This window comes from Camellia sinensis, chromosome 6 (genome assembly GCF_055761805.1).
Source record: "Camellia sinensis isolate YWXY chromosome 6, ASM5576180v1, whole genome shotgun sequence".
NCBI lineage: Eukaryota > Viridiplantae > Streptophyta > Magnoliopsida > Ericales > Theaceae > Camellia > Camellia sinensis.
In genome coordinates this window covers 145,130,389-145,156,895 of record NC_138966.1, presented here as the reverse complement: position 1 = coordinate 145,156,895, position 26,507 = coordinate 145,130,389, and the positions used below count along the sequence as shown (strand labels likewise).

Below are 26,507 nucleotides of genomic sequence, written 5' to 3'. Positions count from 1 at the left end.
TAATTATAATATTATAAAATATTACATATTTATATTTTAAAATTACTAAATAATTAACCATAAGTCCGTGAGATTCCAACCTTAAAAATAATGGCCTATTCTGGGAATAAGGATCAAAGTTGCTTATGACTTATTCTCTCCAAAAAAAAAAAAAAAAAAAAAAAAAAAGGATATAAGATGCTTTTTGATTTTTTTCTAAAAAATTAAAAGTAAGTTTATTGAGTAAAAAATCATTTGAGAAGTTAGAAATAAGTTAACTTTCAAAATTATCAAAATACCTTCGTGTGATGTGACAGTAAGGCCTATCCTGATAAGTAGGTCAAAATTTGATTTTATAACTTTTTGAAAAAATTTATAAAAAATATAGAGATGATGTAACTTTAAAAAAAAAATCAACAAATTGACTTTTAACCTAAAATACCCTTTTGTGATAGTAAAATTATAATTTCACAAAATTTCATGGGATAATATAGTCAATTCAGCCCCGGTTTGCTTTTCATCCTAAGCTAAAAAATCACAAAAGACCAAAAAAAAGTCAAAAAATGACAAAAAAAACTTTGCCATTCTAAAGTCAAAAAAACCAAACAAGCAAAAAAATCTTAAGCTAAAAGAGTCAAAAAAAACTAACTAAAAAAATCATTACCAAACGACAACATACCTATTTGCCTAGTGATGTGACATCATAAACAAATAATATTGAAAAAAACAAAAACATATTTTTTTTTCCATCTTGCCAAATAATCTTGTAAATAAACCAAAAAGCTTTGATATAAGCCAAAAAGTAACTTATATCCAAATTTTTAAAATAGGCCAAATTAAAAACAAGTCGGTTATAAGTCAAATATGAATTTTGTTTACAATTTTTTTTTATGTATATTTTTTTATATTTTTGTTAATTTTTATTTTACTTCTAGAATTGGGACATTGTTATTTACCCCTACATTTTTTCTTAAGACCCCCACATCTTATATATTTTTTTTTAATTCTAATTTTGTCCAAACATAAAATTTTATTTTTATCCCCATTCTTAACTTTTTAACCCTAATTTTCCAAACTCGTAGCCCTAAACCCACCAACCATCCCCATTACCTCAATACTGGTCACCGCCCTCATTTCAACCAGCAACCTCCACTGCTATCACCAATATCACCTCTAGCAATTAACACATGCACTCTTACTCACCAACCAGCAGCAACACCACCACTCACACCAATCTTAGACCCTTTTTCTTTATTTCTATTTATTTATCTCTCGCCAGATCACAATCCCAATTATAGAAAATCAATAATGGTAGCAAATCCACTCTCCTCATATGATCATCATGACTGTAAAGTTGGTTGCAATTTTCTCAGATTTCATTTAGTAGTTCACAACCGAACCACCACCATTTGTTTAGTGGTCTAAAATCAAACTACCACCATTTGTTCAATACTAGTTTTCCAAACCAAATGAAACGATTTCAAATGAAGAAAAATCGAACACGAGCATATTAATGGAATGAGATATTTGGATGAATGAAAGAAGGTGGAGGATTGCTGGTGGAAGAATGTAAAGGAAAATGGAGCTAAAAAGGTGGGTTGTCAGAAAATAAAAGTCGCTAGTGAGTGAAGAGGCCTAAAATAAGGTCTCCGGTGGAGGAGAATGGTTATGGAAGGGTTGTCGGTGAGAGAAAGGGATTGCCAAAGGTGGGAGTAGATTGCTGGCTGAAAAGTGTTGGGATGATAGTTAAAGGGTATATTTGAGATTATGGAAGGGGTCTACAGAAAAATAAGAAGGTAGCAATTTTTGTGGCAGGAGGTTCAAAGAAATAGAGGGTCCTAAGAAGAAATGTAGGGGCATTTAGCAATTTCACTAGAATCATCTCATTTAAAACGTACTTAAAAAGGTAATATATTTGTAAAAATAAAAAATAAAATCACTAAAAAATTACATTTTGTATGTTTTTATATTTAGAGTGAGTTTGGCAACAAGCCAAAGGAGTTTCTTATTGGTTGATTTCTGTCACACCTTCTATTTGCTGTTTTGCACATTTTTTTTTTTTTTTGTAAAAAATCAAAAAATAAACTCACCCTTAGTACTTGTGTTTTTTTTTTTCCCTTCATAAACATTTTTTATTGTTAAATTTATATAGATTAAGTGCACATAAAATATTAAAATATTTAAAAAACATTAAATAGGTTAAAATACAAAAACTAAAAAAATATTAAAAGATAATTTTCAAAACTTAAACCAAACAAAGTGTAATCACTTTGTTTGATTTTAAAGTATAGAAAAACAGTTTTTGAAGGGGTGAATTGAGTGTGCGAAAAACCGAGCAAAGGTGGCTTTTGGGTGCTCGGACTAAATGTTGCAAGATATGCCGTCGAATTTAGGCCAAAGGTTAATAGAAGAGATGTATTTTGCTAATTCGGCAATTACGTAGTTGGTTTTCTCTTTGGCGTTGGAGTCCATTATATCAGACAAAAACCAAAACAAAAACAAAAACCAAAACAAAACAAAATAGTTTTTGATCTTTAACTTCCTATTTTTTTTTTTTGTTTTAGTGAAATTTTAAAATATTGTAATAAATAAATTTTCCTTTTTAAATCCTATTAATTTAAATACATCTAAAAGGTATAAAATTTGTGAAAAAAAAAAAAAAAAACACTAAATTTTACAATATATTAAAAAAAGCATATTTTCATAATTTTTTTTTAAATTACATATATTTTATTTGTTAAAGTACATTTAGATTATGTGCATCTAAAAAATAAAAATAAAAATTTGACTAAAATATTTTAAAAAATCACTAAAAATAAAAAAATACAAAAAAAAAATTTCAAAATTCGGAAATTATTTTTGAAAATTCAAAATCAAACTGCAATTTGATCCAAGTTCTTGATGTCAATTGCATGACTAGTGCATATATATGATTTGAACCATTAAATGGACCAAATTGCAAAAGGTCAAGGTAAGAGCCATTAAATGGACCAAATGTAAATAATTATACTTTTTTTTCTTTTTTTTTCGATTCATAAATAATTATACTTTTCTTTTGAATGTGTGCTAAGTAAATCATACCTTTGTGTTATTTTGACTTGCATCACAAGTACAATAGCCTCGTATCCTTATATTCAAATAATTTTTCTTACTTACAATATTTTATCAATTATGGTATGATAAGATTTCATATTCAAACATATTTATAACCATATGTCTATGTCCATACATTATTAAATGTCTATTCAAATGAAAATGGTGGACTGAATATATTAAAAATGTTAACTACATAGAATTTTGATTACAAAATTAGAGATGATTTATTCATATACAGGAAGATTCATTAAATATATAAGTATTATTGACTGTGGAACAATTGTAATTTATTTAATAATTGAATTATCAGTGAATCTACAATTCTAGAAAAATAATAAAAAAATCACAAATTTTTTTTTTTCATAAAAAGTTAAGATTTATTCAAATTATTTTTTAAATATATATATACCATTGATCTAATATTTTGAAGGCTTTCTAACACAAACTTTCTGGTTACTTAGCAATTCCCTCATTTTGCTTACTATTTAAGCTCTGGGCTGTATTTGTTTCAACTTAAAAGAAGCTATTGTTAACTATTTAAGTAAAAAAATAATAATATTTATTTCCTTAAAAAAAAGAGATTAAACAACAATAATAATTAAAAAAAACTAAGGAGCCACTTCATTTACCAAACTCATCAATCATTTTAACAAATTTATATTTTAAAATTAAAATAATAACTAAAAATGCAATTTTCAACAAAAAAAACATATGTCCTTGTAAGCGTCATTAATTTTTACATGTTGAAAATGTCCTTGGCGTTAACCTGGTAGGTTTCCAAACTAGATTAATCGATATTTGGTGATGTTTATTTCAATTGTACTGAGTTACTTATAATTATTTATTTTATTTAAAAAAAATGTGTAGGGTTTAGTATAAACAAGTTACAAAAATTAATTATCTTTTAAAGTTAGGAAGACGTGCATTTAGGTTTCAATATTGGCCTCGTTTGGGAAGTGACTATTTTAGAGACTTTTTGACTTTTTAACTATTTTAGTAGGCTATTTTAGTTTTTGTGTTTGGGAAGATGAGATGGATTTTTATTTGAGTTGTTGTATTAAAAAATGTGTTGAAATGATATTTGAAATTAAAATGACAAATTTGTCCTTAAGATTACAATTTTTTAAATTGATATAAAAGGACAAAATCGTAATTCACCAGTTGAAGTAACAATTTGTCAATTGACAGTGTAGGCTGTGCCTACACTGCCGGCAGCTGCAGCCTATTTTTTTTTTTTTTTGAAAAACTTTGAACAGTGGAGCTTTTTGACTTATTTGTAATTTGAGGCTATAATAGCCTCAACCCTTTCTTCCCAAACAGCGCCATTATCAATTTTTAATTAAAATAAAAAAATTTAGGATAAATTACGAATACACTCTTGAGGTTTGTTTAAAATATAGATTGTCTATTGTGATTTGAAATATTATAAATACCCTTTTATTAGAATTTTTTTATTTAACAGAATTAACTAAAAAAATAAAATTCATATTTACTCTTTTATACAATAATAAAATTACTTAAATTATTAATTAAAACATATTTTTAACATCATTAAAAATTGTTAATTGACTTGATGACTTATTAATAAAAGAGGTGATTTGTTATGAAATTAGAAACTTTAAGATAGAATATAATTTTTAAAACTCTAAAGAATAATTCATATTTTAATCAAAATTCAGAGAGTCTATCTGTAATTTATCCAAAAATATAAAAAAAATGTACCGAAACAGATCACAGGGAATGTGTCTGTAATTTACCCAAAAATGTAAAAAAAAATGTACCCAAACAGATCACAAGAAGAGGATATATTGCAAGAAGACAACTCGAGAGAGCTGCTCTCTGGCTCTCTGTAAATTGATGAATTACGAAACTCAGAAGCAAGCAATCGAATCTAACCAACCATTCCTGCGGAAAATCTGTTCCCAATCTCTCTCTCTCTCACACACCCACACACACATTTTTCTCTCAATTAACTCTTATTTTAGTTGCCATGATCATGTATTCTTTGAAGCATACGTCACCATTAGTTTTTTTGTCTGTTAAAGTCTCAATTTTTTTCAATTTTTTGCTGTGCCCAGCTAATTTACCAGTGTTAAAATAAGAAAAAAGTCAACCCTTAATCTTATCCCTGTTAAAACTGTCAATTCAACTGAAAATTTAAACTTCATTCCATTCAAACAGAGGTTGTTGACTTCTATACTCCAATTCCTTATTTAATTATTTGTTTTGGCATTTTCACAATTGAATACACCAATAATCAATAAAGATTATTAGTATTATTATTATTTTGTTTTAATTTAACTATATATATGTTCATTGGTTTAGGTTGTTGAAATTATGTATTTGTGGAGCTTCAGCACTGGGCATCTGCTCTGTGTTCTTCTGGGTATTGCTTTGTTCTTATTATACAGAAACCCATCTTCACCTCCTGCTTCTCAAAGCATGGCTGGTGAGGAAACCCCCAAATCTATTTATGATTTCACCGTCAAGGTATTAATCAGTTTCTTTCTGGAATTCTTCAATTAATCTCTGGCTTTTGATCTTCATGAGTTCATCCTTAGCTATTTGATTTGGGTTTTCACTTTTTTCTCTATTTACTTCTCATTTTCTTTTCTAATTGTTTTTGTTTCCTACTGCACTATTCTGGATATCTGTGTTGCATATTTTTAATTTTAATTTTTTTTTGAAAAACTTTTATGTTTATTTGATGTTAGATGACTCATGAGTTTAGTAATAAATTTCAGTTTCTCTCTCATATATTATGTGACAAATTATTGGTCGTGATTTTGGTGCTCTTCTCGTGAGTTTTCTGCCTCTGTTTATTTACCCTGCTTTGTTTGGATTATGATAGTAAAGAGACAACGAGAAATAGAGAAGCTTGGATCGCAATTAATTTGGATTGAACTAGTTTATCTCTTTGTTTAATTTCTTCTTCTTCTTCTTCTTCTTCTTCTTCTTCTTCTTCTTCTTCTTCTTCTTCTTCTTCTGCTTTTGTCATCCTCTTTTAGTTCCATAGTTGTTAATGTTTGATTTCACTGGCCTGTTGGCTGCCTTCTTTGGTTTGAAGCTTCCCATTGTTTCTGTCAAATGTTATCATTATATGTGGTTAGTAGTTGCTGATTGAATAGAACTGAAAGTGCAGGACATACGCGGAAATGATGTACCTCTGAGCAATTACAATGGGAAGGTTGTTCTGATTGTGAATGTTGCTTCAAAATGGCAAGTGACTTTATATATCCTAGTTAGTCAAATCTATTATATTTACAAGATTGATTTGCCTCTTCTTTTGATATTTACATGGTCAAATCTATTTTCTTTTGATAATTATTCGTACTTAATTTTATTTATTTATTTTTTGGGTCCTCGCTGTTAGTTGCTTTGTCTGCTTCCTGAGAGCCGATGGTGCACAATTGATCTTTGGGCCATGTGGGGACATATTTTCTGATTACCAGCACGTGGCATGGTGACGCCGACGTGTCAGCCGAGGTGCCACGTGCCCTGGTAGTTAAGCCGAGGTAATCTCGGATAAGCCGAGGTCATCTCCGAAGATGTCGGAATCCGAAGATAAGGGACAAGAGTCCTGAAGCAAAGAGGGGACTCAGTTAAGATAAGGATAAACCTCTTAGGGAGTTTATGTCTATCTCCTAAAGAGTCCAGAGTAAGTACTAAGACTGGGGTACACAGAAGTCATATTTCTAGTTGGACTTGGATTAAGTATATTATAAAAGAGAGGCACCCCCGTGGGTCTAAGGTATGTAATTCAGACTTTGAGTATTCAGTTTAATACTTGATTATCCTTGAGAAACGTACTGACTTGATCGTCGGAGTGCCCCCGGGTGGAAGAACCACCGCCGGAGCTTTTTCCTTTCTGTTACAGGTTGTTGGAGCCATCTATTCTGCCGGTGCTTTGCTACTGATCACTAGGCGGGCAGTGTGATCAGATTTTTACTCACACAATTTGGCGCCGTCTGTGGGAACGAAGGAAGAATAGATGGCCAGTAACGGACAACAAGGAAACGCTGGGGACGATGCTCCTTCTGGAAGCAGCAGACCAATTAACCTTGACACCGAAGGAGACAATCACAATACAGAAGCCCGTGACCAGGGTCACAGGGAGAACGACGATATCCAGGAAGGTGACACAACAAAAAGATCAAACCAAGGAAAATACTACAATGAAGACAACCTCCAGGTATGGAGGGACAGGTGCCTACGCAGGGACGAAGAAGTAAAAGAATTAGCAAACAAGTTGGCGGACCTCCAGTCGGTCGTCAACTTCATGATGCAGAACAATGTTATGCAACCACCATACCCGCTGCAAGATACGCCGATGCCAGCAACCAACACCCAGAAAGGTGGAGGAAAAACAATCCCCGAGGTCCCTCAACATACCAGGAGCGGAAGGCATTCTCACCGGTCTTCCAGGGAAGTCGGACGAGAAAGGCCAAGGCAAGAGGAGTCCCGAAGGACGCAACACATGAAGAATCCAGACCCCAAAGAACATCGACATGTTCAGGGGCAAGTACTCCACTTTGACACAACCCATGAAGAAAGACCCAAACGAACCCACCTCGAGGCCGAGAGCAGTATACCAAAAAGACTAAAATCAAAAGACAGCCGAGCTCCAGGGAGGAGCAAAGAAGACTTAAGGGACTACCTCAAGAGGAGGCAGCAAAATGCAGAGGCCGAGGTGAACTCCCCAGTAAAACCGAAGACAGCCTTCTCAGTAGAACTGGACAAATTCGAACCACCCAAGAGGTTCAGTATGCCGAGGTTCCAAATCTATGATGGTAAGTCAGATCCAAACTTTCATGTTGGGCTATACCTAAATTCAATGGCACTATATAGCGGGAACGAACCACTGCTCTGCAAAGTATTCCCCTCATCCTTTGGGGAAATTGCATCTGATTGGTTCCACAAGTTACCAAAAGGAAGTATAAAGACATGGGAAGGCTTGGCCGAGATGTTTGTGGCCAGGTTCGTGACCAACAAGCTGCAACCCCTGAGGGTTGGTGCTTTGATGGCTCTAAGAATAACCAAGGAAGAAGGCCTTAGGGCCTATGCGAAGAGATACTACGAGGTGTTCAACCGAATACCTGAATGCAACCAGGAAGTAGCAGTCGTGTCTTTCAAGAACGGCCTGAAAGATGACTGCCCACTACGGAAGTCTTTGGCAAAAACATTGCCAAAGAGCATGGAAGAACTCATGGCAAGAATTGAGAAATACGCCAGGGCCGAGGAAGATACGTCGGGAAACAAAGAGGTGAAGCAAGAAAAGGGAAACGGCTCGCCAAAGCGAGGCCGAGTCAACAATGGACCCACCAGACAAGAAATAGAATTAAGAAATAAACAGGCGGTAACCACGGTATTCCGGATCCCAATCCATAAAATCTTGGATCAGATTCGGAATCAACCATACTTCAGGGCTCCGGAAAGAGCACCAGGGGAATTCATGGGAAAAAACGTCGGCAGACGTTGCGCCTACCACAATGAAGGAGGGCATCCAACTCAAGGTTGCAGAGCCTTAAAAGCACACTTGGAGGACCTAGTAAGGCAAGGCCTTCTGAGGGACCTGGTCGATGAGGCCAGAACAAGGGAAGAACAGGCAAGGTTGCCTCAAGCACCAGCAGCACCCCCTCCCCCAGCACAGCTACCACAGGCAAGAGAACCAAGGGTGGTCAATGTGATCCACTCAAGGGTCAACGAAAACGAGGTCAGAGGAGAAACCCAGAGGGTAAGACATTTACAGCATATCCACCAAGTTGGGGACAAAAGACATCGGCCAGAAGAATGCCAAGGGCCAATGATAGCCTTTACCGAAGCCGACCTAGAACTGGTCCAACATCCGCATAATGATGCTTTGGTAGTATCCCTCCAGGTTGGGGAATGCCAAGTAAAACGCATCCTAATAGACCAAGGCAGCTCCTGTGATATCATGTACGTCAGATGTTACAGAGAGCTAGGCCTTCACCCCGATGACCTAGAGCAATCCAGCGGCCCGATGGTCGGCTTTAATGGGACGCCGACATGGCCACTGGGTGCAACAAGCTTGGAGGTACAAGCCGGCACTAAAAAGATCAGGACAGAATTCCTGGTTATTGACACACCCTCACCATACAACATCATCCTTGGAAGACCGTGGTTGCATGCAATGGGGGCAGTTCCCTCGACGTTGCACCAACTACTCCGATTCCCAACAGAGAATGGGATTGAAGAAGTCAGAGGGGATCAACTACAAGCCAAAAATTGCTCAATGACAGCGATAAAGTCCACCTGTAGTATACAGGAGCCAAAGAAAGCAGAAGTTGAAGAGGGAGACATGGAAGTCCTGGAAGACGTCGGGAAAGAACCGACCGAAAAAAGCGAAGAAGCGCTAAAGAAAATCCTCGTCCAAGAGGGCGACGAAGAACAATTTTTTCTTCTCGGCTCTGGCTTAGCTAAAGAAGAAGAAAAGGAACTAGAAGATTTTTTAAGGGCAAACATAGAGGCATTCGCCTGGACATCCTATGAAATGCCTGGCATTGACCCCGAGGTCACTTGCCACAGTCTGAATGTCGACAGATCGGCAAAACCAGTGATTCAACGAGCCAGAAGGCCGACGTTATTACACGTCGAAGCAGTGGAGGAAGAGGTAGACAGACTCCTTGAAGCCAGGGCAATCCGAGAAGTTCAGTACCCAACGTGGCTGTCCAACACAGTAGTAGTAAAAAAGAAAAATGGCAAGTGGAGGGTTTGTGTAGATTTTACCAGCCTCAACAAAGCTTGCCCCAAGGACAGCTTCCCTCTGCCCAAAATCGACCAACTGGTAGACGCCACTTCGGGACACGAAAGAATGAGTTTTTTAGACGCATACAGAGGGTACCACCAGATTGCTATGTACCCTCCAGATGAGGAGAAGACCGCGTTCATCACCCCGAAAGGCCTGTACTGTTATAAGGTAATGCCTTTTGGGCTGAAAAACGCAGGAGCAACTTACCAGAGGTTAGTAACAAAGATGTTTAAACATCTGATCGGCAAAACAGTAGAAGTTTACATTGATGACATGGTCGTAAAGACCAAGGAGTCAAAAGGTCATCTGACCGACCTAAAAGAGGTCTTTGACATACTCAAAAGATATCGGCTCCGACTCAACGCCGCAAAGTGTGCCTTCGGAGTTGGGTCAGGTAAATTCCTAGGCTATCTGGTAACAAGAAAGGGCATAGAGGCCAGCCCAGACCAAATCAAAGCCATCCTGGAGCTACAGAGCCCAACATCGGCAAAGCAAGTCCAAATGCTCACTGGAAGGGCCGCAGCCCTGAACCGATTCATCAGCAGAAGCTCGGACAAGTGCAGACCCTTCTTTAACCTGGTAAAAAAAGCCACAGACTTCCTGTGGACCGAAGAATGTGAAGCAGCCTTAGCCGACCTGAAAAAGTACCTGACCACAACCCCGGTCCTTTCTAACCCAATCCCAGGGGAAGAATTATTTTTGTACTTAGCAGTCTCTGAACACGCAGTCAGTGCAGTGCTAATCCGAGAGGAAAAAGGGGAGCAGAAAGCTGTCTATTATGTAAGCAAGACATTGGCTAACGCGGAAACAAGGTACCTTCCACTGGAAAAATTAATGCTAGCCTTGGTAATGGCCTCAAAGAAACTAAGCCATTACTTCCAGGCACACAAGATTGTGGTTCTAACAGAGCACCCATTGAAGTCCTTATTACATCAAGGAGACTTAACAGGAAGGATAGCAAAATGGGCAGTAACACTAGGACAGTTTGACCTAGAATTCAGGCCGAGAACAGCAATAAAGGGCCAAGTTTTGGCCGACTTCGTCGCAGAACTCACACCTGAAGCCATCACACCTCAGGCTCCGTCGAGCCGAGATAAGCATCACCCCGACAAACAAAAAGAAACCCAGTCAAAGACAAAACAGCAAGAGAAAGAAAGGCTCAGACCATGCAGCATCTACATCGGCGATTCGTTCAGACTATTTGTCGATGGAAGTTCAAACCGCCAGGGAGCAGGAGCAGGAGTACTGCTGATATCTCCAGATGGAGAGATTGTAGAACAGTCCATCCGACTGGGGTTCAAAGCCTCCAATAATGAAGCAGAATATGAGGCATTAATTGCAGGACTAAAGCTAGCAGCAGCAGCAGAGGCAGACGAGGTAATTGTTTTTTGTGATTCGCAATTAATTGTTAACCAGTCAACAGGAGAATTTGCAGCCAGAGACGAAAGAATGTCGGCATATGCAAAGGAAGTCATCCGACTGGCGGCCCTATTCCAGAACTGCAGATTACTCCAAGTCAGCCGAGATGACAACACCCACGCCGACGCGTTAGCCAACCTGGCCAGCTCAATTCAAACTGGAAAAACAAGGACAATTATGATCGACTACATGTCGGCCCCGAGTATAGATAAACAGAGCACCGAGCATGAAGCGATGTGCGTGGGCCTTGGACCAAGCTGGATGGATGCAATCATTGCGTTCCTAAAAGAGGGGAAGCTGCCAGAAGACCACAAAGAAGCACATAAAATTAGGCTGAAATCAGCCAGATTCAGCCTAACAGCGGGAGGCCATCTCTACAGGAGGTCCTTCACTGGACCACTTTTAAGGTGCGTACACCCTTTGCAGGTTGAAGATTTTCTCTATGAGATTCATGAAGGAATTTGTGGAAGCCATGCTGGGGGCAGATCGTTAGCCCATAGGGCCATTACTCAAGGGTATTGGTGGCCCTACATGCAAAAGGATGCCGAAGCCTATGTAAAGAGGTGTGAGCAATGTCAAAGGTTTGCACCTTTGATACATCAGCCAGCTGCTGACCTAAACCCAGTATCCAGCCCTTGGCCGTTTGCCCAATGGGGCATGGATCTGGTTGGACAACTTCCCCAGGCAACTGGGCAAAGAAAATATTTACTGGTAGCAACAGACTACTTCATAAAATGGATAGAGGCAGAACCTCTTGCCAAAATCCGAGATGTGGATGTCAAGAATTTTATTTGGAGAAACATAATCACCAGATTTGGGATTCCAAGAGCAATAGTTGCCGACAACGGAACACAGTTCGACAGCAAACTTATCAAAAACTTTTGTGCGAAATTCAAGATCAAGAACTATTTCTCAACTCCAAGTTTTCCTCAAAGTAATGGGCAAGCAGAGGCGTCCAACAAAGTAATCCTGGATGGAATAAAGAAAAGGCTCCAAGCAGCAAAAGGAAAGTGGGTGGACGAACTGCCCAACGTACTTTGGGCATATCGGACTACGCCGAGAAGATCAACGGGAGAATCCCCCTTTGCCATGGCCTATGGCACAGAAGCAGTCATCCCATTGGAGATCGGCATCCCAGGGATCAGAACCCAGGGAGTAGAGAATGGCACCAATGACATACTCTTAGCCCGAGACCTGGATTTACTAGAAGAACGAAGAGAGAAGGCTGCAATTCAGCTTGCAGTATACCAGCAACAGCTTGCCAGAGCTTACAACAAGAAGGTTAATCCAAGGGATTTTCAAGTCGGCGACTTAGTCCTAAGAAAAGTCGTCGGGAACAAGAAGGATCCCAGGGAGGGTAAGCTTGGCCCAAACTGGGAAGGACCCTACAGAGTTACTTCAGTACTAGGCAATGGAGCATATCGGCTTGAAGACAATGAGGGCAAAGCATTGCCCAGACCTTGGAATACTTGTAACTTGAAATTCTTCTATCATTAGATAAACATCATTGTTTGGCCGATATTATCTATAAAGTCTTTTCAGAATTCTCTCAACATGTATGATTAATGGTTATTGAAGACATATCAAACTCAGGCAAACTAAGCCGATGTTATTCCTTGATCCACTTGTTGAAATTTGTAGCAATTTACAAGTTGGAATCAAGCTGATTCCTTATCCTCACTTGTTGAAATTTGTAGCAATTTACAAGTTGAAGTTAAGCCGATGTTATTCCTTGATCCACTTGTTGAAATTTGTAGCAATTTACAAGTTGGAATCAAGCTGATTCCTTATCTTCACTTGTTGAAATTTGTAGCAATTTACAAGTTGAAGTTAAGCCGATGTTATTCCTTGATCCACTTGTTGAAATTTGTAGCAATTTACAAGTTGGAATCAAGCTGATTCCTTATCTTCACTTGTTGAAATTTGTAGCAATTTACAAGTTGAAGTTAAGCCGATGTTATTCCTTGATCCACTTGTTGAAATTTGTAGCAATTTACAAGTTGGAATCAAGCTGATTCCTTATCTTCACTTGTTGAAATTTGTAGCAATTTACAAGTTGAAGTTAAGCCGATGTTATTCCTTGATCCACTTGTTGAAATTTGTAGCAATTTACAAGTTGGAATCAAGCTGATTCCTTATCTTCACTTGTTGAAATTTGTAGCAATTTACAAGTTGAAGTTAAGCCGATGTTATTCCTTGATCCACTTGTTGAAATTTGTAGCAATTTACAAGTTGGAATCAAGCTGATTCCTTATCTTCACTTGTTGAAATTTGTAGCAATTTGCAAGTTGAAGTTAAGCCGATGTTATTCCTTGATCCACTTGTTAAAATTTGTAGCAATTTACAAGTTGGAATCAAGCTGATTCCCTGTCTTCACTTGTTGAAATTTGTAGCAATTTACAAGTCGAAGATAGGCCGAGGTTAGAGAAGATGCTTAACACTTGTTGAAAATTGTAGCAATTTACAAGGTTATGTTAAGCCGACGTATGATCACCCGCTGAGGTATACAGAAAATTAACGGGTCGAAGCAAAGGTTAAGTATATTGTTTAAACACTTGTTGAAATTTGTAGCAATTTACAAGTAGGTTAGAACGAAATCATTTGTTTAAATACTTATTGAAAACTTGAAAAAATGGCAGAAGTATACATTGAGTAGTATATGTTCTATGCTTGTCAAAATTTATACAAGGTTTGCAGGTCAGCATCTTGCCGAAGTAAAAGCTTTGTAGTTATACCCGAGGTATGTAACCCCGAGAAGATTGCACGAAGAAAGCAAAACAGAAAGCAAGCAAAAATTTCTAAGTATAAAACTACGCAGAAGCAAACAAACAGAACATTATAAGATTGACATATCCATAGCAAAAACAGTTGCAATTACATACTGAAAAAGGCACATCGGCCATAAGAAGGAATATACGTTGTCCAGGAATTAAAAGAAAAAACAAAGTCCAAAGTCCAAAAAAGAAAGAAGGGAAAATCAAGACTCTCGAACATCAGCAGCAGCAGAAACTGGAACCTCGGATGATTCAGCTGGAATCTCCTCGGCCACCTTCTCCGCTTGTATTTCGGCATCTATCTCTGCCAAGGTTGTGTCAAGACTTTTTTCAGTCAGAAGGAGGTCAGATGATAGACGCCCTGAATCAGACTCCTTGGATACTTCCTCAGCATCATCACCCCCTCATCTTGAGTTAAGTCCATAACCAGTTCAGCGGGAGGAAGGGACTTGACTTCGGCAGCATTCTTGGGCTTTCTCACCAAGGCCTCACCACCATCATTTTCTTTATCTTCCTCCTCGGCCTCGGACTCTGACTCACCAGCAGGAGGAGGTGGAGGAAATGGTAGCGGAATAGCATCCGCCTGACGCAATGGTGAGTCAGCAGGAAGGTCAAGCTTCTTTATCAAGGACATCCAACCAAGGGAAAATCCCCTGTTGCATGCTTGCCTGACTTGGAGCTTGTAGTCTTCTGCAACGTCGGCCATACCTTGAGCATAGGCTTTTTCATCGGCCTCTTTGATTTCGGCCTCCTTGGTGGCCAGCGCTTGTTGAAGTTCTTTTTGCGCTTGGACCTTCTGAGCCTCGGCCTCAATTTTCTCGGCTTCAGCTACTTTTTTAACGGCTTCAGCAGCTTCGGCTTTTTCAAGAGCTAAGGTTTGGTTCTTTGTTGCAGCCTCGGCTTGATCCTCTAGTTTTTTCATTTTTACTTCAAGGGCCCTTAATTCTCTCTTCATTGAAGTCGCCTCCCTCTTCATATCAACCAATCTTTGACGATTTTCAAAGGATTGCATTGAAAATGAATGGGCATGTTGGATAGCCTGAATAAAAACAGAAGTATCAGAAAATTTTCTCAGAAAGAAAACGAAGGAAGAAACATAAAAACAAACAGAAATACTTACTTGAGCAGAATGTTGGAGCATAAGAGCATAATTTTCATACTCACTAAAACTGGCATTTCGCTCCAAGTCATTCGGTAGAAGGAGAGCAGTGCTAAGAGCGACAGCAACATTAATGTCGTCAGCACTCTCGCTAGCCATAATGGGCCTGTCCTCCAGAGATAGATCAGGGGCCCATGGGACGTCGGGCTTCTTTGAAGCCGAGGTCGTCGCAGACGATGACCTTGGCCGCTTTGTTTGTGTAGACCCTGAGGGTTGACCCTCAGCAGATCTCTTGGTGGAGACAGAGGTTGATTTCTTGCTTTCTGCCAGCCTTGAAATGGGCACAGTATCTTCAGCTTCGGCATCTGTAGCCTTAGCCTTAGGCTGAGCCCTTTTTACTCTCTTTTGTTTGGGTGGGAGCATTGTTTGCGCAGGTGCGGCTTCGGCGTCAGTTGGAATGTCGGCAAGAAGATCTTGGACGACAGGCTTTGAACGAACCATTTCGGCTGTTTTTACAAGCCTTCTTCGGCGTTTACGTTCTGGAATTGGTATTAAGTAGGGGGCCGAAGTTGATGGAAGATCGGCTGGGTCAGATGTGGATTCTTGATCTGTTCGGGATGTAGAAGCAGTTAAGGTTGTGGCTGTAGGTGGGGAAAGGCTCTTTTTCCTTTTTCTTGGGACGTCGGGTAAGGCGGATTTGTATGTAGGGATGAAGTTTAGTAATACTGGGGCTTTTCGTTTATGAATTGGGAGGCCAAGAAGTGTTTTCAGATCTGGTCCTGGGAAGAAGGATTGGCGAAAATTTTTCGGTGGTTGATGAAGATCTGCAAAGAATCAGACGTCAGAAATAAAGTATTAACATCTTAAGTAAAAACAACTAAGTGTTGACTCAGGGCTCTTACTCTTGCCCTCTGTAAATGTTCGAGGAAGAGGGTAGAGGTGGACATCTTCATCTGGGCCAAATTCCCAATTTCCAGAGGCAATAAGAAAGTCATCTCCAGCCCCCTTGTTGGAGTCTGGAAGGTCAGCTATAATCTTGAACTGAGTGGATCTCGGCTTAAGGTAATATACAAAACCCCTATCCTTCAGATCGAGAGGACACATGGTATAACAATATTGAAGGTCGGCTAGGGTGATTCTAAGGTTTTCTTGCCTAGCTAAGGCAATAATACCGTTAATTACCCTATAGGAGTTGATAGTGAGTTGCATGGGGTTTAGCTTATAGAAATGAAGAACTTGACGAAAAAGGGGATCGAGTGGGAGCCGAAGTCCACATTCGATAAAAGCAACTACTGGAAAAGGCATTGTATGGTCTGTAGGCACGATAGTGTCATTATCCCCAGCCAGCTTAAGATGAACGTCGGCTGGGATAGAGAATTCTTGCCTAAAGTATTCAAGACTTGTTGGGGTATTTACCCTATGCCTCCACATACCCATTATGTCGGCCTAAACTAAGAGGAATATGTTTCAGAAGATGGGCGTTTTTCAGGTTTCCCTAAAGATTAAGGGTTCTACAGACAAAACCCAAATCTACGAATTATTAAGATAAAGATCGGAGGCACAGATCTGGGACAGATACAAAAAAGAAGAAAACAAAGACGAAGTTTCAGATTCAAGAACAGAGGTATAGTTCTCAGAAGCAGTAGAGATACAGAAACAAATCAAGAAACAGCAGCAAAGAGAAAAATGGAAAAGCATAAAAGCTCAAAGTATAGCCACAAATTCAAGAGACAAATAAATCCCAGACCTCGAACAAAATCAGTAATGGCAGTAGACAGACAAAAACACATAAAGAGAGTTGAAGAATTAAAAGAAAGGGTCTTACCAGAACAAATGAAGCCGGGGCAGTGCGCACCAAACCCAGAAACCAGTTGCAACAACAAGGAGGGCTTTTTTAAGAATGAAGGATCAAAAGCGGTTCCAGGAGAAAGTTTGAAGCAATGGCGGATTCGAAGAGGAAAAAGCTTTCAGAAAGAGAGAGAACGAGAAGACAGAATGAAAAAAGTAAAGGAAAAGAAGAGGCAAAAAAGAGTTTTGTCAAAAATTTGAAACGGCGGCGAAAATAGGGCAATAATTGCGCCTAGAGCAACGCATGCGTCAGACGGCGCAGACAAACGAACAGACAGCATCCAGGCGCGTCACTGACACGCTCCAATAAAGACGAAACACGTGGAAGAAACAGTTAGATATGCATGACAGCTCATGTGCGTAGGGGAGTACGACCGAAGCTTCGTCCTCCGAAGAGAACACGTCGGCTGAAAAAAGATAATCTTGGCAAAACAGTTTTTTTGCATACTCAGAAAAGAAGTGACAAAATTTCGAACAGTGTAGGTTCCATCACCTCAGAATGCCGAGGTAATAGAACCTAGGGGGCAGTTGTGGGGACATATTTTCTGATTACCAGCACGTGGCATGGTGACGCCGACGTGTCAGCCGAGGTGCCACGTGCCCTGGTAGTTAAGCCGAGGTAATCTCGGATAAGCCGAGGTCATCTCCGAAGATGTCGGAATCCGAAGATAAGGGACAAGAGTCCTGAAGCAAAGAGGGGACTCAGTTAAGATAAGGATAAACCTCTTAGGGAGTTTATGTCTATCTCCTAAAGAGTCCAGAGTAAGTACTAAGACTGGGGTACACAGAAGTCATATTTCTAGTTGGACTTGGATTAAGTATATTATAAAAGAGAGGCACCCCCGTGGGTCTAAGGTATGTAATTCAGACTTTGAGTATTCAGTTTAATACTTGATTATCCTTGAGAAACGTACTGACTTGATCGTCGGAGTGCCCCCGGGTGGAAGAACCACCGCCGGAGCTTTTTCCTTTCTGTTACAGGTTGTTGGAGCCATCTATTCTGCCGGTGCTTTGCTACTGATCACTAGGCGGGCAGTGTGATCAGATTTTTACTCACACAGGCCATATTCGTCTTCTTTTATTTAGGAATATTCAGAGCTCTTTGGATTTATTCATAATGCTACTTCTTTCTTGAAACCTACTTAGTTGCTTGGCATATGACTTCTTGTTTATTGTTTGTTTGAGTTTACAAAGATAATATAGACTACAAAATACTTTTAATCATATTCAAGTTGTTCAATTCAAACTAACAGAAACTTTTACCACCTTTTTTGGCTCCCTTTTGCAGTGGTTTAACACAATCAAACTACAAAGAATTGAACATTCTATATGAAAAATACAAAGACCAAGGTCTGGTAGTTATTCGACTCCAGTTAGTTGTGTGTTTCCTTTCTATTATTTCAAAGAGTTTGAGGGGTCTTAATCTTAACTTGATTGCCAATATATATTCTCATGACAGGTTTTGAGATTTTAGCATTTCCTAGCAACCAGTTTTGGCAAGAACCAGGAACTAATGAGAAAATTCAGGAAACCGCATGCACAATGTTCAAAGCTGAGTTCCCCGTATTTGAAAAGGTAATTAATCCTTTAAGTGCGGATGCAAACGTTACAGAAAAATAAGCACCATTAAATTGTTTTTAGGAGAAACCTAGCTTGTTCCTTAGTCTGTACTGTCCAACTTTATAACCTAAAAATCATTAAGGTATTATCACATGTGCTCATAGAGCAGAAAATTGTCTTCTTGTCTTGTCCAACATGTCATGACACTGTCAAATTCTTGTACCAACACGTCCCCACAGACATGCTATGAATTTCATCTTCTGATGTAAATAAATTGGAACCTGTGCAAGTTCTTTTGAAAGAGGATGAGGCTTGAAAATGTATTTTTATTTATTTTTTATTTTTAAATAAATAAAATTTAAACTAGGTTTTAGCTTGTCTTGTGTTTGCAACATTGTGGCATTGTTGCTATATTCTGATCTTCTGGGAGATAGTTAAATGGGGCATGTATAGCAACTAAGGAAGTAGAAAGTTACACCAGTAAAGAAAACAAATTAAACAGATTCATTCTGTTAGGTTTTATTTCTTGGCAAACCCGTTTGACAAAACTCCTTTGAGTTGTAATTTTATTCGCATTTTTATTTCAGTGAGATTATGAGTGTTTAGATGCGAATCCAACCCGTATTGTGCTTTTCAGAGAAGTTTGTGATGCTAATGCTTTCAGGATTGCCACTTCGCTGATTATGACGGGGATCGAGCTGCCCGGTCAGCTCGCGGGGGTCCAGGGGGCAGCGCCCCTTGGCGGGTCCGGGGCAGCGCCACGGCGGGGTTGAGGGGCAGCGCCCCCGAAGCAAAATGCAAAAATGCATTCAAAGTTGCCATTCGATCATGTTTTATTTTTCCAGATTTTCCAGTTTTGGCCTGTCCGCTCGAGCGGGACATCGGGCGCTCGAGCGTGGATTGGAAGCTCTCAGCATCTCTGCAGTCGCCTGCAAAAGTACTGGATAGTGTGGTTTACCGCTCGAGCGGCAAAACCGACGCTCGAGCGTGGAGCCTGTATGAAATCACAGAATTTGAAGTCTCCGCTCGAGCGGGGAAAAGGGCGCTCGAGCGGACCGCGCGAATCCAGATTTCCAGATTTGATAAAGAGTTCGTTTTCGGCCCAATCTAGGATTACTTTTTGGTTCCCTATAAAAACTTGGTTTTCTCCCAAAACTAAGGGATTGATTAGAACTTCTCCAGATCTTCTTTTTGGTGTCTAGGGTTTATATCTGGGGATACTTTGGGAGTTTTTCTTTGATGTTTTTATTGAGTTTTCAACTCATGATCTAAAGAGAGTACATCAAAGGTTTGTTTTGTTCTACAAAAGAGAGAGTTATTCTTCAGTTGTGGATTCTGAAGAATTCGAGCCTGAAGCTTTGGTGGAATCCGGAGTGGCTCATCAGAAAGACAATTCCGTGGTGAAGATGGGGTTGGAAGAGGCACATAAAGGTTGGTTCAATTAGGCGTTGTGGATTCGCTAGGTAATTGAGAGTATACCTGTGTAATTCCTTTAATTCTTCTTAGTGGATTGTCTTGTGGCTGTTGCCCGTGGTTTTTTGATCACAGTTGGAGGTGTCCAATTGTGGTTTTTTCCACGTTAAATCACTGTGTCTCTTTGTCTTGATTGTTTGATTGTTTGATTGGGATTGTTATATTCTGCTTAAAATTGATACATAATCACAAATCAACATCTAGGGGATTTCTAGGTTTTTCACATTCATTTTAGACAACGAAATAATCTCTGGTGAAGAAACTGTTAATCTGATTGTGCTGAGCATGTGAGTTCTCAATTACCATATTTCTTAATCTACTTTTGACTTGGTAGCAAGAAGCAACCCTTTTGGCTTACTGGTGAATAAACTCAGCGTCAGGCAACAATGATTTCTGTGTTTGCTAAAGATGTAGAAGAATAATGAATGGGTTCATCACTAGGAAAGATCACAACAAATGTTTCTTCTGCCTTGCTGTGTGTTTGGTAGTTATGGGTAGTAAAGATATAGGGGGATTGGTTCTTAACAGATTTTGCTAGAGAGATTTAAAGGAGCCATGTTTAGTGAGTACCACACTTCCCTAGTGGAGTATATTGAGGATAAAGGAATGTGAAGTGGTCGGTCCTGGGCCTTCCGAAAATCATGACAGACACTTTGATGGCACAAGACCATCAGAGGTGGAGAGGGAGAGATCTGAGGCAGCCTTAGGGTGGAGAGAGAGAGGGAGTGGCAGTGAGGGAGGAGAGTCTTTGTAAGGGCAAGTGACTGTGGTGGTAATGAGTCGAGCAGATGGTCGTAGAGTGATGGCTGCTCACAGGTAATCCATGGTACTTAGGTGAGGGAATGCTCACGAGCCAATGTGAATTACTTGACCTGCTGAGGCGGGCATTATGCTTTTGAGGTCGTGGGATCCACTCCTTAGTGGTCGTATGACCAGTCAAAGGTATTCAAATACCTATACTAGTCATGGAGGGGAATTTGAAATTCACCATTCTAAGATTTTGTTTCCTTCCTCTTTTTCACAATCTATGAATTAAACAAAGCACTTTTCTCGTAACAAATCTGTTGGATCTTATAGATCGATGTGAATGGAAAGAATGCAGCACCACTCTACAAGTTCCTAAAATCAGAGAAAGGGGGTATATTAGGAGACGGCATCAAATGGAACTACACAAAGTTTTTGGTGAACAAGGAAGGGAAAGTTGTGGAGAGATATGCTCCAACATTACCTCCTCTTAAAATTGAGGTTTGATCAATCGTTTATATATTCATTTACTGACAATGTTTGATGCTTGCCTGGGAAGTTGCATTAGTTAATTGCAGCTGATTGTTCTTGTCTAATTTTTCTGATGCAGAAGGACATACAGAATCTGTTGGGATCTTCATGAGCATCAAGGTTTGATGCTGCACTCCACCTTCACAGAATATTTATTGTTTTATTGAAAACAGTTTATCTGAAAATGGATGGCAATCACATTTTGAAATATCTAGAGTGGAAAAAATTTCCACACAATTAATTTTGAAATAGCACTTAAAGTTGATTGAATCTTTTTTTTCCTTGTTTTCTTTTTTCACCCCTTAGCCTCGCAGGTTATTAATTATGGGTCCAGGAGATTCATAAATTACAGAGGTCTGAAGTTTGCTGCTTTACTTTCCCTTTTACAATAAGGCCACGTTGCTTTGGCAAATTAGATTGGGTGTGATTATGAGTACGATTAGATTGAATAATGTGAATAGTAGGGTGGTGGTATTAGTCTATGTTCGCAATGTATGTTTTTGGGCTATAATTGCAAAAATAAGCAACTCTCAAAACTAGTACTCTCTCTCTCTCATATTTATTTGATTGTTAGGATTGAGGTGTATAATAATAAACACTTTTGATCCTAAAGGTGTTTTTTCGCATGCCCATGGGCTATTATGAGGTGGTGTGATAAAATGAATGTAATTGTTACATATAATGATAATGAAACTCATCATTTTATTTTAATATTTGGGAAAATGATATGAAAAATGACAAATTACAAAATGACAATATATATGTTTAGTCCCTCAAATTCAATATATATGTTTTAGTCCCTCAAATTCAACCTGTCAATTTTACAAAGATCAAACTTATCACATATTTAAAATCTGTTTACTTTTCTCTTCTCTCACATCACCCCGTCTCTTTCTGTCTCTAGAATTTTCATCGATCTGTTTATATTAATAAATCTAGAAATACAAAATTAATTATTGATGAAATAATGAGTTAAATATTTTATATTTTTAATTGACGGATCCCACCCAGGGATAATCGTTTTATTAAGCCATAGCAGTTGGCAATGGCTCCAGTTCCCAAACGTTCCAAGAGTATGTGTTGCTATTTATTTATGCTATCAAAAATAAAGTAAGGCTTCGTTTGGAAAGCCAAAGATTGGAATTTTTTGATTAAAATAGTCACAAAAAATAAAATATTACATTTAACTCATAATCATTACATTCTTTCTTTCATAAAAAAGACAAAAAAGTCAAAAAAATTTCCCAAACGAAGTTTTTAGCTCAGGCTAAAATAGTAAAAAAAAGTTAAAAAGTCAAAAAGTCAACCCACTTTCCAAACGAACCCTAAGTCAAAATTTACATGGACAAAAATTTAATAATAATAAATCGAACTTCTTGAGTTTTTTTAAATTTTTTAAAAACTTCTATTAGATAAAAAAGCAAAAAATACACCTGCTAGAATCTTCTACTAAAAAAAAATAATTAAAAAAAGTTATTTTATTTTATTTTATTTTATTTTAAATGTATATGGTGGAATGAAGAGCATGGATGCTTGAAATTTTCTTTGAGAGGAACAATCTTCTCTCATTTTTTTCCCCCTTTCAAAAATTATTGAGACATCTGTCAAAAATCCTTCTATACAGATTGTAGAAAAAATGGAAATAGAACATAGATTTCATTAAAAAATGCATAATTTGTGGAAAACACAAGAATGATTAAATAAATTAGAGATGTTATGGATTAAATCTATAAGATCAAAGTCCTGCTATGCTATCATGGAAATTGGGAACATGATAGACTCATTTACGTTGTGTTTGGTTGAGGAATTTGAGAATGGATTTGGAAAAGGAAAGGAAAGGAAAAAATTAAGTGAAATATGAATAAAATACACTTAGGCTTATTTTGGCAACATAATTTTTAGCCACTTTTTTTGGTTAGTAGCAAAAGCTAAAAGGTGGCTTTTTTGGCTTTTTTTTCATTTGGGAAGTTGGTTTTTAGCCAACGGTGAAATTACAATTTTACCCCTCATGGGTCAAAATGTGTTACATAGGTGAAGTTGTAAATATTTTAAATAAATGGGGGTAGTTTAGTCATTTTATTATGATTTGACGTCATAAACAAATATTAATCAAAAAATTCAAAAGTCACTTTTTACCAACTTCCCAAATCATTTGTCTAAAAAAGCCAAAAGCTTAGTTAAAAGCAAAAAAAGTCACTTTTTACCATCTTTCCAAAATAAGCCTTATATTTCACATAATTTCACACACTTTTTTCTTTCTTTTTCTCTATCACTGACAAACCCCCCCCCCCCCTTCCTCTTTCTCCATCACTGACAGACAAGACTGGCATGTCCATCTCCAGGTAAAGAACAGAAGGAACTCTCGTTGTTACTCTAATCAAGCAGATGAGGCAGCGGAGCACAAGCCACAAAGAAAGCTAGCTCTCCATGAGAGTCCAGGCTGGTATGAAATCCACGAGCAGAAGAAAATGCCAATGCATTTCTACTTCCCAACCGATGATTTTCTTCTAGCTAGCTGCACAATCTGACAGTGCATGCCACAGCTTGTGCCCAATATTTGAGCCTGGCTTTGACGTCTTCGGGATGGTCACCTGAGGAAATACAAGTCAGGGCAACAGAGAGTGAGAGAACGTACAAGAAATTTCTCAATCAATGGCTGTAACCAACAAACATTATCCACGAATTTGCGAAGACCAGAAAAGAAAAGAAAAAAGTTCTTCATAAAACCCAAGGCCACATACCAGAGAAAAGAAAATTAGGGTTTGTCATATTTGGTGCTAAGTAATAAGTTACAGGAAAATCTCACAAGTGGGTCTAGGATGAATAATATAAAGTGCCATAGATTTCAAATAAAGGGAATTGAGGCTTTACTTCAAAAAATTATTAGAGGGTTGGGTATTATTAGATAAATGAGATTTTAAAGAGGAAGATAGAATAGAGTAAAAAGAAACATATAGTTTATTATGATCCAAATATTTCGAATAACTATTATTAGGTCTTTATTTCAAATCCATCACAATAAAACTATCACATTCAAAAATTTAAAGTCCATATCTAAATTTATCTTGAAATCCATATTTAAACTAAACTCAAATCCATACACTTTAAAATTATAGGTAAAACTGAAGGTAATGAATGTTACATCATAATCAGTGGGAAACTATGTTCAAGAAATTGAAAAAAATATCAATCATCACTCAAGCTATATTACCGTGCAAATTGCTGAAACTAAAGATGAAACAAAGCAAGGGAGTTTCAAACATCAAAATTAAAACTTTAAAAGCACAAAATTTGATCCCAATTCCACACCACCTTGTTCAAAGCAGATCTCTACTAGGAACAATTATATAAATATATACACACAAAAACCAAAGAATCCGGTTCTACATTCTCTTCTACAATGACAAAAATCAAAACAAAAATTAACAAATCATCATTCCATCTAAACAACATATCACATTTCAAACCCTAAACAACCCATTTCACAATTTCATAAAAACCAAAACTAGCAACATTATCCTCACTTGATCAACAGATCAACTCAAGCATATATACCAAAATGGAATCAAATTCAAGATCAGGATTTACTAATTATCAACACAAAGAGATTTAACCAAAATCACTCACCAGGACTAGAGATCTTCCAGTTGGCAATCGGACCGGAGGCCGGCGAACACGTCTCGGCGGCAGCGGAGGCGGAGGACGGAGACTCCGGCGACTTCTGCTGGTCATCGAGAAACCTCTGGCTCATGGAATAGCAAAGCTCGAGAGCAGGCAAAGTGTTACAGAGTTCAGGGATTTCATCGTAGCTGAACCCAAACCCTAGATCCAAACAGCCCTTGAGCTCCTCCAAATCCTCATCAGTCAAGCTCTTCGTCCTCGTAAGATCATCCTCATCTGCTGCCTCTACGTACCCTTCAAGAAACACCTGGTTCTTCTCCTTCTTCTCGGCCTTGTTCTTGAGCCAAGGGTCCTTCTCATCGTCACTTCTTAACAACAACCCAGCTGGTGGATTGTTGTTGTTATTCTCCATTGTTAACTCTGCAAATTCAAGAATGTCATTCATAGATCTGGGTTCTGGTGAATATCTCCTCTGTTTCTCGCTCTCTCTCTAGAGTGATTGTGTAAGAGGTGGAGCGTCCGCGTTTTAAAGGGAACCCAGGTAAGATAGCCTTGTGCTTTATGTTATGGGTTGTTTTTATGTATGTATGTATGTATGTATGTTGCTCACGATGGTATGCTTATTTATGTACAAAATTCACACATACATACATACATCGGGTAGCTTACAATCAACAAGTCTACGAATCCACACAACCGACCTGCTGACCAAATAACATAAAGAAAAGAAAACGTAATCATTTGGGTCCCCACCCTTTTTTTTTTCACTGTAATTTTTATGGATAATTCCTGATAGCTCGAATAATTGGCTCGGCTTTTGGCTCGAATCTGTAAAACGACGTCGTTTTATATATTTTTTTTCCCCTTTCTTTTTCTTCATTTTCTTCTTTTCTTCTTCGTCTTCTTCGTTGAAACCAGGAACAGAGGGGAAGAGGAGAGAGAGAGCTCACCCGCCTTCGCCTGCCGTCCTCGTCGCGAGGAGCTCGTCGCCTCCGCCCGCCATCCCCGTCGCAGCACGCCGCCGATCGTCGCAGAAGCTCCGATCGTCGCAGCACGCCGCAGCTCCGCGCAGCCCCGCCTCCGGCCCCGACTCATCCTCCAGCCATTTTTATGGCCCCCTCCCCTCCCCTCCCTCCCTCCCCCTTCCTCCTCCTCCTCCTCCTCCTCCTCCTCCCTCCTCCTCCTCCTCCGACTCCGACTCCGACGAATTCAAGCCAAATTTGAGCCTCGAATTCGAGTTACGAATCATCGCTGAATTTTTATGTAGAAAGGTTTCGTTTTGAAGTGAATTGATTTTTTAGTTTTTTTGATTTTTTAATTATTTTAATTTGAATTAAAAAGTTTTGTTTAGATGGAATTTTTTAGATTTTTGGATTTTATGATTATAATTTAAATATTATATTTTATTTTATTAATATTTTAGCTTATTTTATTTTTGTGTGTGATTATTTTAGTTTTTTAACTCCAAAAACTTTTATGGCAAACAAGGACTAAAGTTTCCACTGTTTGATATATTATGTATGATTTGGAAGCGCAATACGATTTGAGAATAAAATTATAAAGAGAAATTTTACTATACATAGCCTTTATAGTA

General features: G+C 38.3%; 2 protein-coding genes across 6 annotated transcripts; one reads left to right on the top strand and one right to left on the bottom strand.

Moving 5' to 3' along the window:
- The first annotated feature begins 4,811 nt into the window (after nt 1–4,811).
- On the top strand, nt 4,812–21,831 carry LOC114285888 (putative glutathione peroxidase 2). 5 transcript variants are annotated; one of them, XM_082872659.1, is made up of 8 exons: nt 4,858–4,993; nt 5,401–5,565; nt 6,218–6,294; nt 18,273–18,334; nt 18,444–18,559; nt 21,095–21,262; nt 21,372–21,412; nt 21,599–21,831. In XM_082872659.1, exons 2-7 carry the CDS (start codon nt 5,413–5,415, stop codon nt 21,402–21,404), a joined length of 609 nt encoding a protein of 202 aa, XP_082728785.1. In that variant the 5' UTR covers nt 4,858–4,993; nt 5,401–5,412; the 3' UTR covers nt 21,405–21,412; nt 21,599–21,831. The 5 variants fall into 5 exon arrangements, with proteins under 5 accessions (XP_082728786.1, XP_028084776.2, XP_082728785.1 ...); XM_082872661.1 differs by having other exon boundaries at nt 4,893–4,993; nt 21,607–21,831; XM_082872658.1 differs by lacking the exon at nt 4,858–4,993 and adding an exon at nt 5,151–5,258.
- A 1,100-nt stretch (nt 21,832–22,931) lies between these two features.
- LOC114285887 (uncharacterized) lies at nt 22,932–25,675 on the bottom strand. Its single transcript, XM_028228973.2, has 2 exons — nt 24,920–25,675; nt 22,932–23,883 (listed from the first exon to the last, which is right to left on the bottom strand). The coding sequence occupies exons 1-2, from the start codon at nt 25,356–25,358 to the stop codon at nt 23,804–23,806; spliced, it is 519 nt and encodes a 172-aa protein (XP_028084774.2). The 5' UTR covers nt 25,359–25,675; the 3' UTR covers nt 22,932–23,803.
- Between the last annotated feature and the right edge of the window lie 832 nt (nt 25,676–26,507).

What these genes read in the sequence shown, in the direction of transcription:
- LOC114285888 (XM_082872660.1), top strand. Translation starts at nt 5,413, where the DNA reads ATGTATTTGTGGAGCTTCAGCACTGGGCATCTGCTCTGTGTTCTTCTG. An exon ending in GTGAATGTTGCTTCAAAATG is followed by an intron (nt 6,295 to 18,272) that starts GCAAGTGACTTT and finishes TCCCTTTTGCAG; the next exon opens with TGGTTTAACACAATCAAACT. An exon ending in TGAAAAATACAAAGACCAAG is followed by an intron (nt 18,335 to 18,443) that starts GTCTGGTAGTTA and finishes TTCTCATGACAG; the next exon opens with GTTTTGAGATTTTAGCATTT.
- LOC114285887 (XM_028228973.2), bottom strand. Translation starts at nt 25,358, where the DNA reads ATGAATGACATTCTTGAATTTGCAGAGTTAACAATGGAGAATAACAAC. An exon ending in CTGGAAGATCTCTAGTCCTG is followed by an intron (nt 23,884 to 24,919) that starts GTGAGTGATTTT and finishes GTATTTCCTCAG; the next exon opens with GTGACCATCCCGAAGACGTC.